The sequence below is a fragment of the Somniosus microcephalus genome, unplaced genomic scaffold (genome assembly GCF_052327205.1).
Source record: "Somniosus microcephalus isolate GS21.2 unplaced genomic scaffold, FLI_Smic_1.0 unresolved_chr7, whole genome shotgun sequence".
Taxonomy (NCBI): domain Eukaryota; kingdom Metazoa; phylum Chordata; class Chondrichthyes; order Squaliformes; family Somniosidae; genus Somniosus; species Somniosus microcephalus.
Window position 1 is genome coordinate 34,347,182 of NW_028225185.1, and position 18,006 is coordinate 34,365,187.

Sequence of the window (18,006 nt, forward strand, 5' to 3'; positions counted from 1 at the left end):
TTCAGCCCCTCGAGCCTGTTACATTAGGAACAGGAGGAGGCCATTCAGCCCCTCGAGCCTGTTACATTAGGAACAGGAGGAGGCCATTCAGCCCCTCGAGCCTGTTACATTAGGAACAGGAGGAGGCCGTTCAGCCCCCTCGGGCCTGTTACATTAGGAACAGGAGTAGGCCATTCAGCCCCTCAAGCCTGTTACATTAGGAACAGGAGGAGGCCATTCAGCCCCTCGAGCCTGTTACATTAGGAACAGGAGGAGGCCATTCAGCCCCTCGAGCCTGTTACATTAGGAACAGGAGGAGGCCATTCAGCCCCTCGAGCCTGTTACATTAGGAACAGGAGGAGGCCGTTCAGCCCCCTCGGGCCTGTTACATTAGGAACAGGAGTAGGCCATTCAGCCCCTCGAGCCTGTTACATTAGGAACAGGAGGAGGCCATTCAGCCCCTCGAGCCTGTTACATTAGGAACAGGAGGAGGCCGTTCAGCCCCCTCGAGCCTGTTACATTAGGAACAGGAGGAAACCATTCAGCCCCTCGAGCCTGTTACATTAGGAACAGGAGGAGGCCATTCAGCCCCTCGAGCCTGTTACATTAGGAACAGGAGGAGGCCGTTCAGCCCCCTCGGGCCTGTTACATTAGGAACAGGAGTAGGCCATTCAGCCCCTCGAGCCTGTTACATTAGGAACAGGAGGAGGCCATTCAGCCCCTCGAGCCTGTTACATTAGGAACAGGAGGAGGCCATTCAGCCCCTTGAGCCTGTTACATTAGGAACAGGAGGAGGCCATTCAGCCCCCTCGGGCCTGTTACATTAGGAACAAAAGGAGGAGGCTGTTCAGACCCTCGAGCCTGTTACATTAGGAACAGGAGGAGGCCGTTCAGCCCCCTCAAGCCTGATACATTAGGAACAGGAGGAGGCCATTCAGCCTCTCGAGCCTGTTACATTAGGAACAAGAGGAGGAGGCTGTTCAGACCCTCGAGCCTGTTACATTAGGAACAGGAGGATGCCATTAAGCCCCCTCGAGCCTGTTACATTAGGAGCAGGAGGAGGCCGTTCAGCCCCTCGAGCCTGTTACATTACATAGACATAGAAGATAGGAGCAGGAGTAGGCCATTCGGCCCCTCGAGCCTGCTCCGCCATTCAATGAGATCATGGCTGATCATCCAAATTCAGTACCCTGTCCCTGCCTTCGCCCCATATCCCTTGATCCCTTTAGCCTCAAGAAATATATCCAACTCTTTCTTGAATACATTTAATGAACTGGCCTCCACCGCCCTCTGTGGTAGAGAATTCCACAGGTTCACCACTCTCTGGGTGAAGAAATTCCTCCGCATTTCAGTCCTAAATGGCTTACTCCTAGACTGTGACCCCTGGTTCTGGACTCCCCCGCCATCGGGAACATCCTTCCTGCATCTAGTCTGTCCAGGCCTGACAGAATTTTATAGGTTTCAATGAGATCTCCTCTCAATCTTCAAAACTCCACTGAGTATAAGCCCAATCGACACAATCTCTCCTCATACATCATTCCTGCCATCCCAGGTATCAGTCTGGTGAATCTTCACTGCACTCTCTGCATGGCAAGAACGTCCTTCCTCAGGTAAGGCGACCAAAACTGCACACAATACTCAAGGTGCGGCCTCACCAAGGCCCTGTACAACTGCAGCAAGACATCCTTGTTCCTGTACTCAAACCCTCTCGCTACGAGGGCCAACATACCATTTGCCTTCTTAACCACCTGCTGCACCTGCATGCTTACCTTCAGCGACTGGTGCACAATAACCCCACTCGAGCCTGTTACATTAGGAACAGGAGGAGGCCGTTCAGCCCCCTCGAGCCTGTTACATTAGGAACAGGAGGAGGCCATTCAGCCCCTCGAGCCTGTTACATTAGGAACAGGAGGAGGCAATTCAGCCCCTCGAGCCTGTTACATTAGGAACGGGAGGAGGCCATTCAGCCCCCTTCGAGCCTGTTACATTAGGAACAGGAGGAGGCCTTTCAGCCCCTCGAGCCTGTTACATTAGGAACAGGAGGAGGCCGTTCAGCCCCTCGAGCCTGTTACATTAGGAACAGGAGGAGGCCGTTCAGCCCCTCGAGCCTGTTACATTGGGAACAGGAGGAGGCCGTTCAGCCCCTCGAGCCTGTTACATTAGGAACAGGAGGAGGCCGTTCAGCCCCTCGAGCCTGTTACATTAGGAACAGGAGGAGGCCATTCAGCCCCCTCAAGCCTGTTACATTAGGAACAGGAGGAGGCCGTTCAGCCCCTCGAGCCTGTTACATTAGGAACAGGAGAAGGCCATTCAGCTCCTCGATCCTGTTACATTAGGAACAGGAGGAGGCCGTTCAGCCCCCTCGAGCCTGTTACATTAGGAACAGGAGGAGGCCGTTCAGCCCCTCGAGCCTGTTACATTAGGAACAGGAGGAGGCCGTTCAGCCCCTCGAGCCTGTTACATTAGGAACAGGAGGAGGCCGTTCAGCCCCCTCGAGCCTGTTACATTAGGAACAGGAGGAGGCCATTCAGCCCCCTCGAGCCTGTTACATTAGGAACTGGAGGAGGCCATTCAGCCCCTCCCGAGCCTGTTACATTAGGAACAGGAGGAGGCCATTCAGCCCCTCGAAGATGCCACTTGATCCCGACTCCTGATGAGCAATGCCGCGGGAGGGACGCCTCATTCCAATGAACTTCCACCCACTTTGGCTCAGACCTGCTGTGCTTCTCCCGGCCGGCCGGTGACGCTGCGTTGGGAGGTGCACTAAGTGTGCGCATGCGTAGTAAGGGGGGTGTGGACTCACTGCTCCTCCCTGGCTGCAGGTGCTGCGTTGGGAGACCAACTGGTTGTGCGCATGCGTAGTGAAGGAATGTGCGGGTGGGCTCGCTTGCTCCTCCCCGGCGGCAGGTAGCGCTGCACGGGGAGTCAACCTGAGTGGGCGCATGCGTAGTAAGGGTGACGGAGGGGCATGTTGCAGGTTCCTCCCGGCCTGCGGGCGGCGCTGCGTCGGGAGTCAAAGGTGAGCCTGCGCGTGCGCAATGAGGGAGCCGGTTCCTCCGGCCTGCGGGCGGCGCTGCCGGCGGAGTGCGCGGTGTGGTTGGAGCGGCTAGGCCAGGCGGAGGGAGGGAAGGAGAAAGAGAAAGGAAGGAAGGAGAGAGAGAGAGGGGGGCCCCGGAGGAGGAAGTGGACGGTGCCAGGATGGCAGCGGCGGCGACGACGACGACGACGGAGAAGAGCGGCAGCGAGCCGGAGACCCGGAGACTGACGGGTGAGCAGGCCCCAACTTCACGACAACACCCCCCTCAATCCACTTTACGGCCAAAGATGCAATTTTTTGGCCATCCCCCCCTCCGTCCAACATTGAAGTGCTTTTTTCTGCTGTCAGTTTTTTTGGGTGGGAGATGCACAGCAAGATCCCAGCAGCAAGGGTCAGGATTATATTGAGGGAGATGCACTGCAAGATCCCAGAAGGAAGGGTCAGGATTATATTGCAAGATCCCAGCAGCAAGGGTCAGGATTATTTTGAGGGAGATGCACAGCAAGCTCCCAGCAGCAAGGGTCAGGATTATATTGCGGGAGATGCATTGCAAGATCCCAGAAGGAAGGGTCAGGATTATGTTGCGGGAGATGCATTGCAAGATCCCAGAAGGAAGGGTCAGGTTTTCTTTTGGGGAGGAGGGGGGAGATACACAGCAAGATCCCAGCAGCAAGGGTCAGGATTTTTTTCAGGGAGATGCATTGCAAGATCCCAGAAGGAATGGTCGATTTGGGGTGGGGGGAGATACACAGCAAGATCACAGCAGCAGCAGTCAGGATTATTCTTTTTGGGGGTGGAGGGTGGGGAGAGATATGCACTGCAAGATCCCTGCAGCAAGGGTCATTTTTTTGGGGGGGAGGGGAGGGGAGGGGAGGAAAAGAGAGGCATAGCAAGATCCCGGAAGCAAGGGTCAGCTTTTTTGCGAGTGGGTAATGCACAGCAAGATCCCACAAGCCGCCAACAGTCAGCCGGTGGCTCAGTTGGATAGCACACTCGCGCCTCTGAGTCAGAAGGTTGAGGGTCCGAGTCGCACTCCACAGACTCGAGCACAAAAATCTAGGCTGACACTCCAGCACGGTGCTGAGGGAGCGCAGCACTGTTCGAGGGGCAGTACTGAGGGAGCGCCGCACTGTCGGAGGGGCGGTACTGAGGGAGCGCCGCACTGTCGGAGGGGCGGGGTACCGAGGGAGCGCCGCACTGTCGGAGGGGCGGTACTGAGGGAGCGCCGCACTGTCGGAGGGGCGGTACTGAGGGAGCGATGCACTGTCGGAGGGGGCGGGTACTGAGGGAGCGCGGCACTGACGGAGGGGCGGTCCTGAGGGAGCGCCGCACTGTCGGAGGGGCGGTACTGAGGGAGCGCCGCACTGTCGGAGGGGTGGTCCTGAGGGAATGCCGCGCTGACGGAGGGGCGGTCCTGAGGGAGCGACGCACTGTCGGAGGGGCGGTACTGAGGGAGCGCCGCACTGTTGGAGGGGCGGTACTGAGGGAGCGCCGCACAGTCGGAGGGGCGGTACTGAGGGAGCGACGCACTGCCGGAGAGGCGGTACTGAGGGAGCGCCGCACTGTCGGAGGGGCGGTACTCAGGGAGCGCCGCACTGTCGGAGGGGCGGTACTGAGGGAGCGCTGCACTGTCGGAGGTGCCATCTTTTGAATGAGATGTTAAACCCGAGGCCCCGTCTGCTCCCTCAGGTGGACGTAAAAGATCCCACGGCCACTATTGGAAGAAGAGCAGGGGGGAGTTCTCCCCAGTGTTCTGGGACCAATATTTATCCCTTATTCAACATCACTAAAACAGATGATCTGGTCATTATCACATTGCTGTGTGTGGGAGCTTGCTGTGCACAAACCAACTGCCACGTTTCATAAATTACAACACTGACCACACTTCAAAAAAAAAAGTACTTAATTGGCTGTGAAGCGCTTTGGGACGTCCTGAGGTGCTGAAACGAATTAACGTGCTGCAAGGAAACAAGTCAAGCCAGCAGCATGACATTCATATATTAATCACAGCCTCTCACAATGCAAAGGTGTGGAGAACACTCCCAGGGCAGGTACAGCACGGGTTAGATACAGAGTAAAGCTCCCTCTGCACTGTCCCCATCAAACACTCCCAGGGCAGGTACAGCACGGGTTAGATACAGAGTAAAGCTCCCTCTACACTGTCCCCATCAAACACTCCCAGGGCAGGTACAGCACGGGTTAGATACAGAGTAAAGCTCCCTCTACACTGTCCCATCAAACACTCCCAGGGCAGGTACAGCACAGGTTAGATACAGAGTAAAGCTCCCTCTACACGGTCCCATCAAACACTCCCAGGGCAGGTACAGCACGGGTTAGATACAGAGTAAAGCTCCCTCTACACTGTCCCCATCAAACACTCCCAGGGCAGGTACAGCACGGGTTAGATACAGAGTAAAGCACCCTCTACATTGTCCCATCAAACACTCCCAGGGCAGGTGCAGCACGGGTTAGATAGAGTAAAGCTCCCTCTACACTGTCCCATCAAACACTCCCAGGGCAGGTACAGCACGGGTTAGATAGAGTAAAGCTCCCTCTACACTGTCCCATCAAACACTCCCAGGGCAGGTACAGCACAGGTTGATACAGAGTAAAGCTCCCTCTACACTGTCCCCATCAAACACGCCCAGGGCAGGTACAGCACGGGTTAGATACAGAGTAACGCTCCCTCGACACTCCCATCAAACACTCCCAGGGCAGGTACAGCACGGGTTAGATACAGAGTAAAGCTCCCACTACACTGTCCCCATCAAACACTCCCAGGGCAGGTACAGCACGGGTTAGATACAGAGTAAAGCTCCCTCTACACTGTCCCCATCAAACACGCCCAGGGCAGGTACAGCACGGGTTAGATACAGAGTAACGCTCCCTCGACACTCCCATCAAACACTCCCAGGGCAGGTACAGCACGGGTTAGATACAGAGTAAAGCTCCCACTACACTGTCCCCATCAAACACTCCCAGGGCAGGTACAGCACGGGTTAGATACAGAGTAAAGCTCCCTCCACACTGTCCCATCAAACACTCCCAGGGCAGGTACAGCACGGGGTTAGATACAGAGTAAAGCTCCGTCTACACTGTCCCATCAAACACTCCCAGGGCGGGTACAGCACGGGGTTAGATACAGAGTAAAGCTCCCTCTACGCTGTCCCATCAAACACTCCCAGGGCAGGTACAGCACAGGTTAGATACAGAGTAAAGCACCCTCTACACTGTCCCATCAAACACTCCCAGGGCAGGTACAGCACGGATTAGATACAGAGTAAAGCTCCCTCTACACTGTCCCCATCAAACACTCCCAGGGCTGGTACAGCACGGGTTAGATACAGAGTAAAGCTCCCTCTACACTGTCCCATCAAACACTCCCAGGGCAGGTGCAGCATGGGTTAGATAGAGTAAAGCTTCCTCTACACTGTCCCATCAAACACTCCCAGGGCAGGTGCAGCACGGGTTAGATAGAGTAAAGCTCCCTCTACACTGTCCCATCAAAGACTCCCAGGGCAGGTACAGCACGAGGTTAGATACAGAGTAAAGCTCCCTCTACACTGTCCCATCAAACACTCCCAGGGCAGGTACAGCACAGGTTGATACAGAGTAAAGCTCCCTCTACACTGTCGCCATCAAACACTCCCAGGGCAGGTACAGCACGGGTTAGATACAGAGTAAAGCTCCCTCTGCACTGTCCCTTCAAACACTCCCAGGGCAGGGACAGCACAGGTTGATACAGAGTAAAGCACCCTCTGCACTGTCCCATCAAACAATGCAAGGGCAGGTACAGCACGGGTTAGATACAGAGTAAAGCTCCCTCTACACTGTCCCCATCAAACACTCCCAGGGCAGGGACAGCACGGGTTAGATACAGAGTAAAGCACCCTCTACACTGTCCCATCAAACACTCCCAGGGCAGGTACAGCACGGGTTAGATACAGAGTAAAGCTCCCTCGCCACTGTCCCCATCAAACACGCCCAGGTCAGGTACAGCACGGGTTAGATACAGAGTAACGCTCCCTCTACACTCCCATCAAACACTCCCAGGGCAGGTACAGCACGGGTTAGATACAGAGTAAAGCTCGCACTACACTGTCCCCATCAAACACTCCCAGGGCAGGTACAGCACGGGTTAGATACAGAGTAAAGCTCCCTCCACACTGTCCCATCAAACAGTCCCAGGGCAGGTACAGCACGGGGTTAGATACAGAGTAAAGCTCCCTCTACACTGTCCCATCAAACACTCCCAAGGCGGGTACAGCACGGCGTCAGATACAGAGTAAAGCTCCCTCTACACTGTCCCATCAAACACTCCCAGGGCAGGTACAGCACAGGTTAGATACAGAGTAAAGGACCCTCTGCACTGTCCCATCAAACACTCCCAGGGCAGGTACAGCACGGGTTAGATCGAGTAAAGCTCCTTCTACACTGTCCCATCAAACAATCCCAGGGCAGGTACAGCACGGGTTAGATACAGAGTAAAGCTCCCTCTACACTGTCCCATCAAACACTCCCAGGGCAGGTGCAGCACGGGTTAGATAGAGTAAAGCTCCCTCTACACTGTCCCATCAAACACTCCCAGGGCAGGTACAGCACGGGTTAGATACAGAGTAAAGCTCCCTCTGCACTGCCCCATCAAACACTCCCAGGGCAGGTACAGCACGGGTTAGATACAGAGTAAAGCTCCCTCTACACTGTCCCATCAAACACTCCCAGGGCAGGTACAGCACGGGTTAGATACAGAGTAAAGCTCCCTCTACTCTGTCCCCATCAAACACTCCCAGGGCAGGTACAGTATGGGTTAGATACACAGTAAAGCTCCCTCGACACTGTCCCATCAAACACTCCCAGGGCAGGTACAGCACGGGTTAGATACAGAGTAAAGCTCCCTCTACTCTGTCCCCATCAAACACTCCCAGGGCAGGTACAGTACGGGTTAGATACACAGTAAAGCTCCCTCGACACTGTCCCCATCAAACACTCCCAGGGCAGGTACAGCACGGGTTAGATACAGAGTAAAGCTCCCTCTACACTGTCCCATCAAACACTCCCAGGGCAGGTACAGCACGGGGTTAGATACAGAGTAAAGCTCCCTCTACACTGTCCCATCAAACACTCCCAGGGCAGGTACAGCACGGGTTAGATACAGAGTAAAGCTCCCTCTACACTGTCCCATCAAACACTCCCAGGGCAGGTACAGCACGGGTTAGATACAGAGTAAAGCTCCCTCTACACTGTCCCCATCAAACACTCCCAGGGCAGGTACAGCACGGGTTAGATACAGAGTAAAGCTCCCTCTACACTGTCCCATCAAACACTCCCAGGGCAGGTACAGCACGGGTTAGATACAGAGTAAATCTCCCTCTACACTGTCCCCATCAAACACTCCCAGGGCAGGTACAGCACGGGTTAGATACAGAGTAAAGCTCCCTCTACACTGTCCCATCAAACAATCCCAGGGCAGGTGCAGCACGGGTTAGATACAGAGTAAAGCTCCCTCTACACTGTCCCCATCAAACACTCCCAGGGCAGGTACAGCACGGGTTAGATACAGAGTAAAGCTCCCTCTACACTGTCCCATCAAACACTCCCAAGGCAGGTACAGCACGGGTTAGATAGAGTAAAGCTCCCTCTACACTGTCCCCATCAAACACTCCCAGGGCAGGTACAGCACGGGTTAGATACAGAGCAAAGCTTCCTCTACACTGTCCCCATCAAACACTCCCAGGGCAGGTACAGCACGGGTTAGATAGAGTAAAGCTCCCTCTACACTGTCCCATCAAACACTCCCAGGGCAGGTACAGCACAGGTTGATACAGAGTAAAGCTCCCTCCACACTGTCGCCATCAAACACTCCCAGGGCAGGTACAGCACGGGTTAGATACAGAGTAAAGCTCCCTCTACACTGTCCCTTCAAACACTCCCAGGGCAGGTGCAGCACGGGTTAGATACAGAGTAAAGCTCCCTCTACACTGTCCCCATCAAACACTCCCAGGGCAGGTACAGCACGGGGTTAGATACAGAGAAAAGCTCCCTCTACACTGTCCCATCAAACACTCCCAGGGCAGGTACAGCACGGGTTAGATACAGAGTAAAGCTCCCTCGCCACTGTCCCCATCAAACACGCCCAGGGCAGGTACAGCACGGGTTAGATACAGAGTAACGCTCCCTCTACACTCCCATCAAACACTCCCAGGCAGGTACAGCACGGGTTAGATACAGAGTAAAGCTCGCACTACACTGTCCCCATCAAACACTCCCAGGGCAGGTACAGCACGGGTTAGATACAGAGTAAAGCTCCCTCCACACTGTCCCATCAAACACTCCCAGGGCAGGTACAGCACGGGGTTAGATACAGAGTAAAGCTCCCTCTACACTGTCCCATCAAACACTCCCAGGGCGGGTACAGCACGGGGTTAGATACAGAGTAAAGCTCCCTCTACACTGTCCCATCAAACACTCCCAGGGCAGGTACAGCACGGGTTAGATACAGAGTAAAGCTCCCTCTACACTGTCCCCATCAAACACTCCCAGGGCAGGTACAGCACAGGTTAGGTACAGAGTAAAGGACCCTCTACACTGTCCCATCAAACACTCCCAGGGCAGGTACAGCACGGGTTAGATACAGAGTAAAGCTCCCTCCACACTGTCCCCATCAAACACTCCCAGGGCAGGTACAGCACGGGGTTAGATACAGAGTAAAGCTCCTTCTACACTGTCCCATCAAACAATCCCAGGGCAGGTACAGCACGGGTTAGATACAGAGTAAAGCTCCCTCTACACTGTCCCCATCAAACACTCCCAGGGCAGGTACAGCACGGGTTAGATACAGAGTAAAGCTCCCTCTACACTGTCCCCATCAAACACTCCCAGGGCAGGTTCAGCACGGGTTAGATGCAGAGTAAAGCTCCCTCCACACTGTCCCATCAAACACTCCCAGGGCAGGTACAGCACGGGTTAGATACAGAGTAAAGCTCCCTCTCCACTGTCCCATCAAACACTCCCAGGGCAGGTACAGCACAGGTTAGATACAGACTAAAACTCCCTCTACACTGTCCCATCAAACACTCCCAGGGCAGGTACAGCACGGGTTAGATACAGAGTAAAGCTCCCTCTACACTGTCCCATCAAACACTCCCAGGGCAGGTACAGCACGGGTTAGATACAGAGTAAAGCTCCCTTTACACTGTCCCCATCAAACACTCCCAGGGCAGGTACAGCATGGGTTAGATACAGAGTAAAGCTCCGTCTACACTGTCCCATCAAACACTCCCAGGGCAGGTACAGCACGGGTTAGATACAGAGTAAAGCTCCCTCTACACTGTCCCATCAAACACTCCCAGGGCAGGTACAGCACGGGTTAGAGACAGAGTAAAGCTCCCTCTACACTGTCCCCATCAAACACTCCCAGGGCAGGTACAGCACGGGTTAGATACAGAGTAAAGCTCCCTCTACACTGTCCCCATCAAACACTCCCAGGGCAGGGACAGCACGGGTTAGATACAGAGTAAAGCACCCTCTACACTGTCCCATCAAACACTCCCAGGGCAGGTACAGCACGGGTTAGATACAGAGTAAAGCTCCCTCGCCACTGTCCCCATCAAACACGCCCAGGTCAGGTACAGCACGGGTTAGATACAGAGTAACGCTCCCTCTACACTCCCATCAAACACTCCCAGGGCAGGTACAGCACGGGTTAGATACAGAGTAAAGCTCGCACTACACTGTCCCCATCAAACACTCCCAGGGCAGGTACAGCACGGGTTAGATACAGAGTAAAGCTCCCTCCACACTGTCCCATCAAACAGTCCCAGGGCAGGTACAGCACGGGGTTAGATACAGAGTAAAGCTCCCTCTACACTGTCCCATCAAACACTCCCAAGGCGGGTACAGCACGGCGTCAGATACAGAGTAAAGCTCCCTCTACACTGTCCCATCAAACACTCCCAGGGCAGGTACAGCACAGGTTAGATACAGAGTAAAGGACCCTCTGCACTGTCCCATCAAACACTCCCAGGGCAGGTACAGCACGGGTTAGATCGAGTAAAGCTCCTTCTACACTGTCCCATCAAACAATCCCAGGGCAGGTACAGCACGGGTTAGATACAGAGTAAAGCTCCCTCTACACTGTCCCATCAAACACTCCCAGGGCAGGTGCAGCACGGGTTAGATAGAGTAAAGCTCCCTCTACACTGTCCCATCAAACACTCCCAGGGCAGGTACAGCACGGGTTAGATACAGAGTAAAGCTCCCTCTGCACTGCCCCATCAAACACTCCCAGGGCAGGTACAGCACGGGTTAGATACAGAGTAAAGCTCCCTCTACACTGTCCCATCAAACACTCCCAGGGCAGGTACAGCACGGGTTAGATACAGAGTAAAGCTCCCTCTACTCTGTCCCCATCAAACACTCCCAGGGCAGGTACAGTATGGGTTAGATACACAGTAAAGCTCCCTCGACACTGTCCCATCAAACACTCCCAGGGCAGGTACAGCACGGGTTAGATACAGAGTAAAGCTCCCTCTACTCTGTCCCCATCAAACACTCCCAGGGCAGGTACAGTACGGGTTAGATACACAGTAAAGCTCCCTCGACACTGTCCCCATCAAACACTCCCAGGGCAGGTACAGCACGGGTTAGATACAGAGTAAAGCTCCCTCTACACTGTCCCATCAAACACTCCCAGGGCAGGTACAGCACGGGGTTAGATACAGAGTAAAGCTCCCTCTACACTGTCCCATCAAACACTCCCAGGGCAGGTACAGCACGGGTTAGATACAGAGTAAAGCTCCCTCTACACTGTCCCATCAAACACTCCCAGGGCAGGTACAGCACGGGTTAGATACAGAGTAAAGCTCCCTCTACACTGTCCCCATCAAACACTCCCAGGGCAGGTACAGCACGGGTTAGATACAGAGTAAAGCTCCCTCTACACTGTCCCATCAAACACTCCCAGGGCAGGTACAGCACGGGTTAGATACAGAGTAAATCTCCCTCTACACTGTCCCCATCAAACACTCCCAGGGCAGGTACAGCACGGGTTAGATACAGAGTAAAGCTCCCTCTACACTGTCCCATCAAACAATCCCAGGGCAGGTGCAGCACGGGTTAGATACAGAGTAAAGCTCCCTCTACACTGTCCCCATCAAACACTCCCAGGGCAGGTACAGCACGGGTTAGATACAGAGTAAAGCTCCCTCTACACTGTCCCATCAAACACTCCCAAGGCAGGTACAGCACGGGTTAGATAGAGTAAAGCTCCCTCTACACTGTCCCCATCAAACACTCCCAGGGCAGGTACAGCACGGGTTAGATACAGAGCAAAGCTTCCTCTACACTGTCCCCATCAAACACTCCCAGGGCAGGTACAGCACGGGTTAGATAGAGTAAAGCTCCCTCTACACTGTCCCATCAAACACTCCCAGGGCAGGTACAGCACAGGTTGATACAGAGTAAAGCTCCCTCCACACTGTCGCCATCAAACACTCCCAGGGCAGGTACAGCACGGGTTAGATACAGAGTAAAGCTCCCTCTACACTGTCCCTTCAAACACTCCCAGGGCAGGTGCAGCACGGGTTAGATACAGAGTAAAGCTCCCTCTACACTGTCCCCATCAAACACTCCCAGGGCAGGTACAGCACGGGGTTAGATACAGAGAAAAGCTCCCTCTACACTGTCCCATCAAACACTCCCAGGGCAGGTACAGCACGGGTTAGATACAGAGTAAAGCTCCCTCGCCACTGTCCCCATCAAACACGCCCAGGGCAGGTACAGCACGGGTTAGATACAGAGTAACGCTCCCTCTACACTCCCATCAAACACTCCCAGGCAGGTACAGCACGGGTTAGATACAGAGTAAAGCTCGCACTACACTGTCCCCATCAAACACTCCCAGGGCAGGTACAGCACGGGTTAGATACAGAGTAAAGCTCCCTCCACACTGTCCCATCAAACACTCCCAGGGCAGGTACAGCACGGGGTTAGATACAGAGTAAAGCTCCCTCTACACTGTCCCATCAAACACTCCCAGGGCGGGTACAGCACGGGGTTAGATACAGAGTAAAGCTCCCTCTACACTGTCCCATCAAACACTCCCAGGGCAGGTACAGCACGGGTTAGATACAGAGTAAAGCTCCCTCTACACTGTCCCCATCAAACACTCCCAGGGCAGGTACAGCACAGGTTAGGTACAGAGTAAAGGACCCTCTACACTGTCCCATCAAACACTCCCAGGGCAGGTACAGCACGGGTTAGATACAGAGTAAAGCTCCCTCCACACTGTCCCCATCAAACACTCCCAGGGCAGGTACAGCACGGGGTTAGATACAGAGTAAAGCTCCTTCTACACTGTCCCATCAAACAATCCCAGGGCAGGTACAGCACGGGTTAGATACAGAGTAAAGCTCCCTCTACACTGTCCCCATCAAACACTCCCAGGGCAGGTACAGCACGGGTTAGATACAGAGTAAAGCTCCCTCTACACTGTCCCCATCAAACACTCCCAGGGCAGGTTCAGCACGGGTTAGATGCAGAGTAAAGCTCCCTCCACACTGTCCCATCAAACACTCCCAGGGCAGGTACAGCACGGGTTAGATACAGAGTAAAGCTCCCTCTCCACTGTCCCATCAAACACTCCCAGGGCAGGTACAGCACAGGTTAGATACAGACTAAAACTCCCTCTACACTGTCCCATCAAACACTCCCAGGGCAGGTACAGCACGGGTTAGATACAGAGTAAAGCTCCCTCTACACTGTCCCATCAAACACTCCCAGGGCAGGTACAGCACGGGTTAGATACAGAGTAAAGCTCCCTTTACACTGTCCCCATCAAACACTCCCAGGGCAGGTACAGCATGGGTTAGATACAGAGTAAAGCTCCGTCTACACTGTCCCATCAAACACTCCCAGGGCAGGTACAGCACGGGTTAGATACAGAGTAAAGCTCCCTCTACACTGTCCCATCAAACACTCCCAGGGCAGGTACAGCACGGGTTAGAGACAGAGTAAAGCTCCCTCTACACTGTCCCCATCAAACACTCCCAGGGCAGGTACAGCACGGGTTAGATACAGAGTAAAGCTCCCTCTACACTGTCCCATCAAACACTTCCAGGGCAGGTACAGCACGGGTTAGATAGAGTAAAGCTCCCTCAACACTGTCCCATCAAACACTCCCAGGGCAGGTACAGCACGGGTTAGATACAGAGTAAAGCTCCCTCTACACTGCCCCATCAAACACTCCCAGGGCAGGTACAGCACGGGTTAGATACAGAGTAAAGCTCCCTCTGCACTGTCCCATCAAACACTCCCAGGGCAGGTACAGCACGGGTTAGATACAGAGTAAAGCTCCCTCTACTCTGTCCCCATCAAACACTCCCAGGGCAGGTACAGTACGGGTTAGATCCACAGTAAAGCTCCCTCGACACTCCCCATCAAACACTCCCAGAGCAGGTACAGCACGGGTTAGATACAGAGTAAAGCTCCCTCTACACTGTCCCATCAAACACTCCCAGGGCAGGTCCATCACGGGTTAGATACAGAGTAAAGCTCCCTCGACACTGTCCCATCAAACACTCCCAGGGCAGTTACATCACGGGTTAGATACAGAGTAAAGCTCCCTCTGGACTAACCCATCAAACACTCCCAGGGCAGGTACAGCACGGGTTAGATACAGAGTAACGCTCCCTCTGCACTGTCCCCATTAAACACTCCCAGAGCAGGTACAGCACGGGTTAGAGTAAATGGGTAATTATTAACACCACGACGGGCGAATAAGGCACAGGTGGATCCCAATTAAATGGTGAATCTTTGATTGGAGGGAAGACGATTCGAGGGGAACGAAGAAACAGAAGGAAGTACTCTCCCCTGCTCTCCGGAAAATGCTGACCCCTTAGTGAAGAGAGAGGTTGTGGTGCGGGAACAGGTATCCACGGGGGGGGGCAGGCTGTTCGACTACAGAAGGCATCATCCCCGCCGTTGGCTCCTGTGTTCAGCCGCGCGCCCTGGATTCGTGATCAGTGTTCCCCTCTGCGCCTCCCCGGGAGTGCAACCGCCCCCCGCACCGCCCCCCCTCCCGGGCTAAGATTTAGGCCCACATCAAGTCTGAAACCCGGGATCTTCCCAGTCTGTGTTGCTCAGGACCACAGCACCGTCTGAGGTGGAGGGTGGGAGGGGGTAAGGCATTCCCACAGCGCCTTCCGTAACCTCGTCACCCCCCCAAAGCACTTCACAGCCAATGAAGTGTAGTCACTGTTGTCACACAGGCAATGCGGCAGCGAATTTGCGTGCAGCAAGATCCCACAGTGATGCTGATTTGAGGGAGGAATGGTAGGCCCAGGACACTGCGGAGAACTCTTCTTCCAGATCGTGGCCCGTGGGATCTTTTACGTCCACCTGAGAGGGTAGACAGGAGCATCTGATTTAAAGTCTTTTCTGAAAGACCGCCCCTCCGACAGTGCGGCGCTTCCCTCAGTACCGCCCCTCCGACAGTGCGGCGCTCCCTCAGTACCGCCCCTCCGACAGTGCGGCTCTCCCTCAGTACTGCCCCTCCGACAGTGCGGTGCTCCCTCAGTACCGCCCCTCCGACAGTGCGGCGCTTCCTCAGTAGCGCCCCCCCGACAGTGCGGCGCTCCCTCAGTACCGCCCCTCCGACAGTGCGGCGCTCCCTCAGTACCGCCCCTCCGACAGTGCGGCGCTCCCTCAGCACCGCCCCTCCGACAGTGCGGCGCTTCCTCAGTACCGCCCCTCCGACAGTGCGGCGCTCCCTCAGTACCGCCCCTCCGACAGTGCGGCGCTCCCTCAGTACCGCCCCTCCGACAGTGCGGCGCTTCCTCAGTAGCGCCCCCCCGACAGTGCGGCGCTCCCTCAGTACCGCCCCTCCGACAGTGCGGCACTCCCTCAGTACCGCCCCTCCGACAGTGCGGCGCTCCCTCAGTACCGCCCCTCCGACAGTGCGGCGCTTCCTCAGTACCGCCCCTCCGACAGTGCGGCGCTCCCTCAGTACCGCCCCTCCGACAGTGCGGCGCTCCCTCAGTACCGCCCCTCCGACAGTGCGGTGCTTCCTCAGTACTGCCCCTCCGACAGTGCGGCTCTCCCTCAGTACTGCCCCTCCGACAGTGCGGTGCTCCCTCAGTACTGCCCCTCCGACAGCGCGGCGCTCCCTCAGTACCGCCCCTCCGACAGTGCGGCGCTTCCTCAGTAGCGCCCCCCCGACAGTGCGGCGCTCCCTCAGTACCGCCCCTCCGACAGTGCAGCGCTCCCTCAGTACCCGCCCCTCCGACAGTGCGGCGCTCCCTCAGCACCGCCCCTCCGACAGTGCGGCGCTCCCTCAGTACCGCCCCTCCGACAGTGCGGCGCTCCCTCAGTACCGCCTCTCCGACAGTGCGGCGCTCCCTCAGTACCGCCTCTCCGACAGTGCGGCGCTCCCTCAGTACCGCCCCTCCGACAGTGCGGCGCCCCCTCAGTACCGCCCCTCTGACAGTGCGACGCCCCCTCAGTACTGCCCCTCCGACAGTGCGGCGCTCCCTCAGTACCGCCCCCTCCGACAGTGCGGCGCTTCCTCAGTACCGCTCCTCCGACAGTGCGGCGCTCCCTCAGTACCGCCCCTCCGACAGTGCGGCGCTCCCTCAGTACTGCCCCTCCGACAGTGCGGCGCTCCCTCAGTACTGCCCCTCCGACAGTGCGGTGCTCCCTCAGTACTGCCCCTCCGACAGTGCGGCGCTCCCTCAGTACTGCGCTGGAGTGTCAGCCTAGATTCTTGTGCTCGGGTCGCGGGATTGGGGCTTTGAACCCACAACCTTCTGAGTCGGAGGCACGGCCGACACTTGGACTGTGCAGTAAGGCGAGGGGTGTGGGTCGTTCCTCGGTCTCTCCTAACGCGGTACTGTTCTGCTTTCCCGCCTTCCCCTCACAGTAAATGACAAAGTCAAGTACATCAGCCTCATAGTCCTGGTGTTGCAGAACGCCTCCGTCATTGTTTGCATCCGCTACGTCCGCACGACTCCGGGGAACAAGTTCTTCACCACCTCGGCCGTCGTGATGGTGGAGCTCGTCAAACTCGCCACGTGCCTTCTGCTTCTCCTCGGCCAGAAAAGAGGTAAGCCGCTGCCCCCCCCCCCCCCCCCCCCCCGGTTCTTATTTATTTTAATTTTTTTTCCCTTTACCGACCACCCTCGGCATTGCTCCCCGTGCGAGCGACGGGCCGCGAAACGCCCGGCGTACCAGTCTGCTGCTAAGCTGGCGCGCGGTCCTGAGGCCAGCCGACATAAGAAACGGGAGCGGGAGTTGGCCATTCGGTCCTTCGATCCTTCAATAGGACCATGGCTGATCTTCTGCCTCAACTCCATTCACCGGCCCTATCGCCGTATCCCTTGATGCCCTTTACTAGTCAGAAATCTATCGACTTCTGTTTCGAATATACCCAATGACTGAGCCTCCACAGCCCTCTGGGGTAGTAGAGAATTCCAAAGATTCTCCACCCTCTGTGTGAAGAAATTCCTCCTCATCTCAGTCCTGAATGGCCTACCCTTTATCCTGAGGCTGTGGCCCCTGGTTCTAGACTCCCCAGCCAAGGGAAACATTCTCCCAGCATCCACCCTATCAAGCCCTGTAATAATTTTGTATGCTTCAATGAGATCCCCTCTCATTCTTCTGAATTCAAGAGAATACAGGCCTAGTTTACTCAATCTCTTCTCATACGACAGTCCTGCCATCCCAGGAATCAATCTCGTGAACCTTCGTTGCACTCCCTCTATGGCAAGTATATCCTTCCTTAGGTAAGGAGACCAAAATTGTACACAGTACTCCAGGTGTGGTCTCACCAAGGCCCTATATAATTGGAGTAAGACTTCTTTACTCCTGTACTCAAATCCTCTTGTAATGAAGGCCAGCATACCATTTGCCTTCCTAATAGCTTGCTGCACCTGCACATTCACTTTCAGTGACTCATGTACAAGGACACCCAGGTCCCTTTGAGCATCTGCATTCCC

The 18,006-nt window shown here is 55.4% G+C and overlaps 2 protein-coding genes across 4 annotated transcripts in view; one reads left to right on the forward strand and one right to left on the reverse strand.

Moving 5' to 3' along the window:
- The window catches only part of LOC147086771 (uncharacterized), a 518,811-nt gene that overhangs the window by 325,344 nt on the left and 175,461 nt on the right, over positions 1–18,006 (reverse strand). The gene's annotated exons all lie outside the window — the stretch shown is intronic.
- The window catches only part of slc35a2 (solute carrier family 35 member 2), a 44,845-nt gene continuing 29,879 nt past the window's right edge, over positions 3,041–18,006 (forward strand). For 2 of the 3 annotated variants that reach the window (XM_085978960.1, XM_085978961.1), the window contains exons 1-2: positions 3,048–3,247; positions 16,932–17,114. In XM_085978960.1, the coding sequence (XP_085835086.1) occupies positions 3,178–3,247; positions 16,932–17,114 (253 nt within the window). In that variant the 5' untranslated portion in view covers positions 3,048–3,177. Of the gene's footprint in view, positions 3,248–16,931; positions 17,115–18,006 lie in introns of all 3 variants that reach the window. The other variant, XM_085978959.1, reaches the window with a different exon arrangement.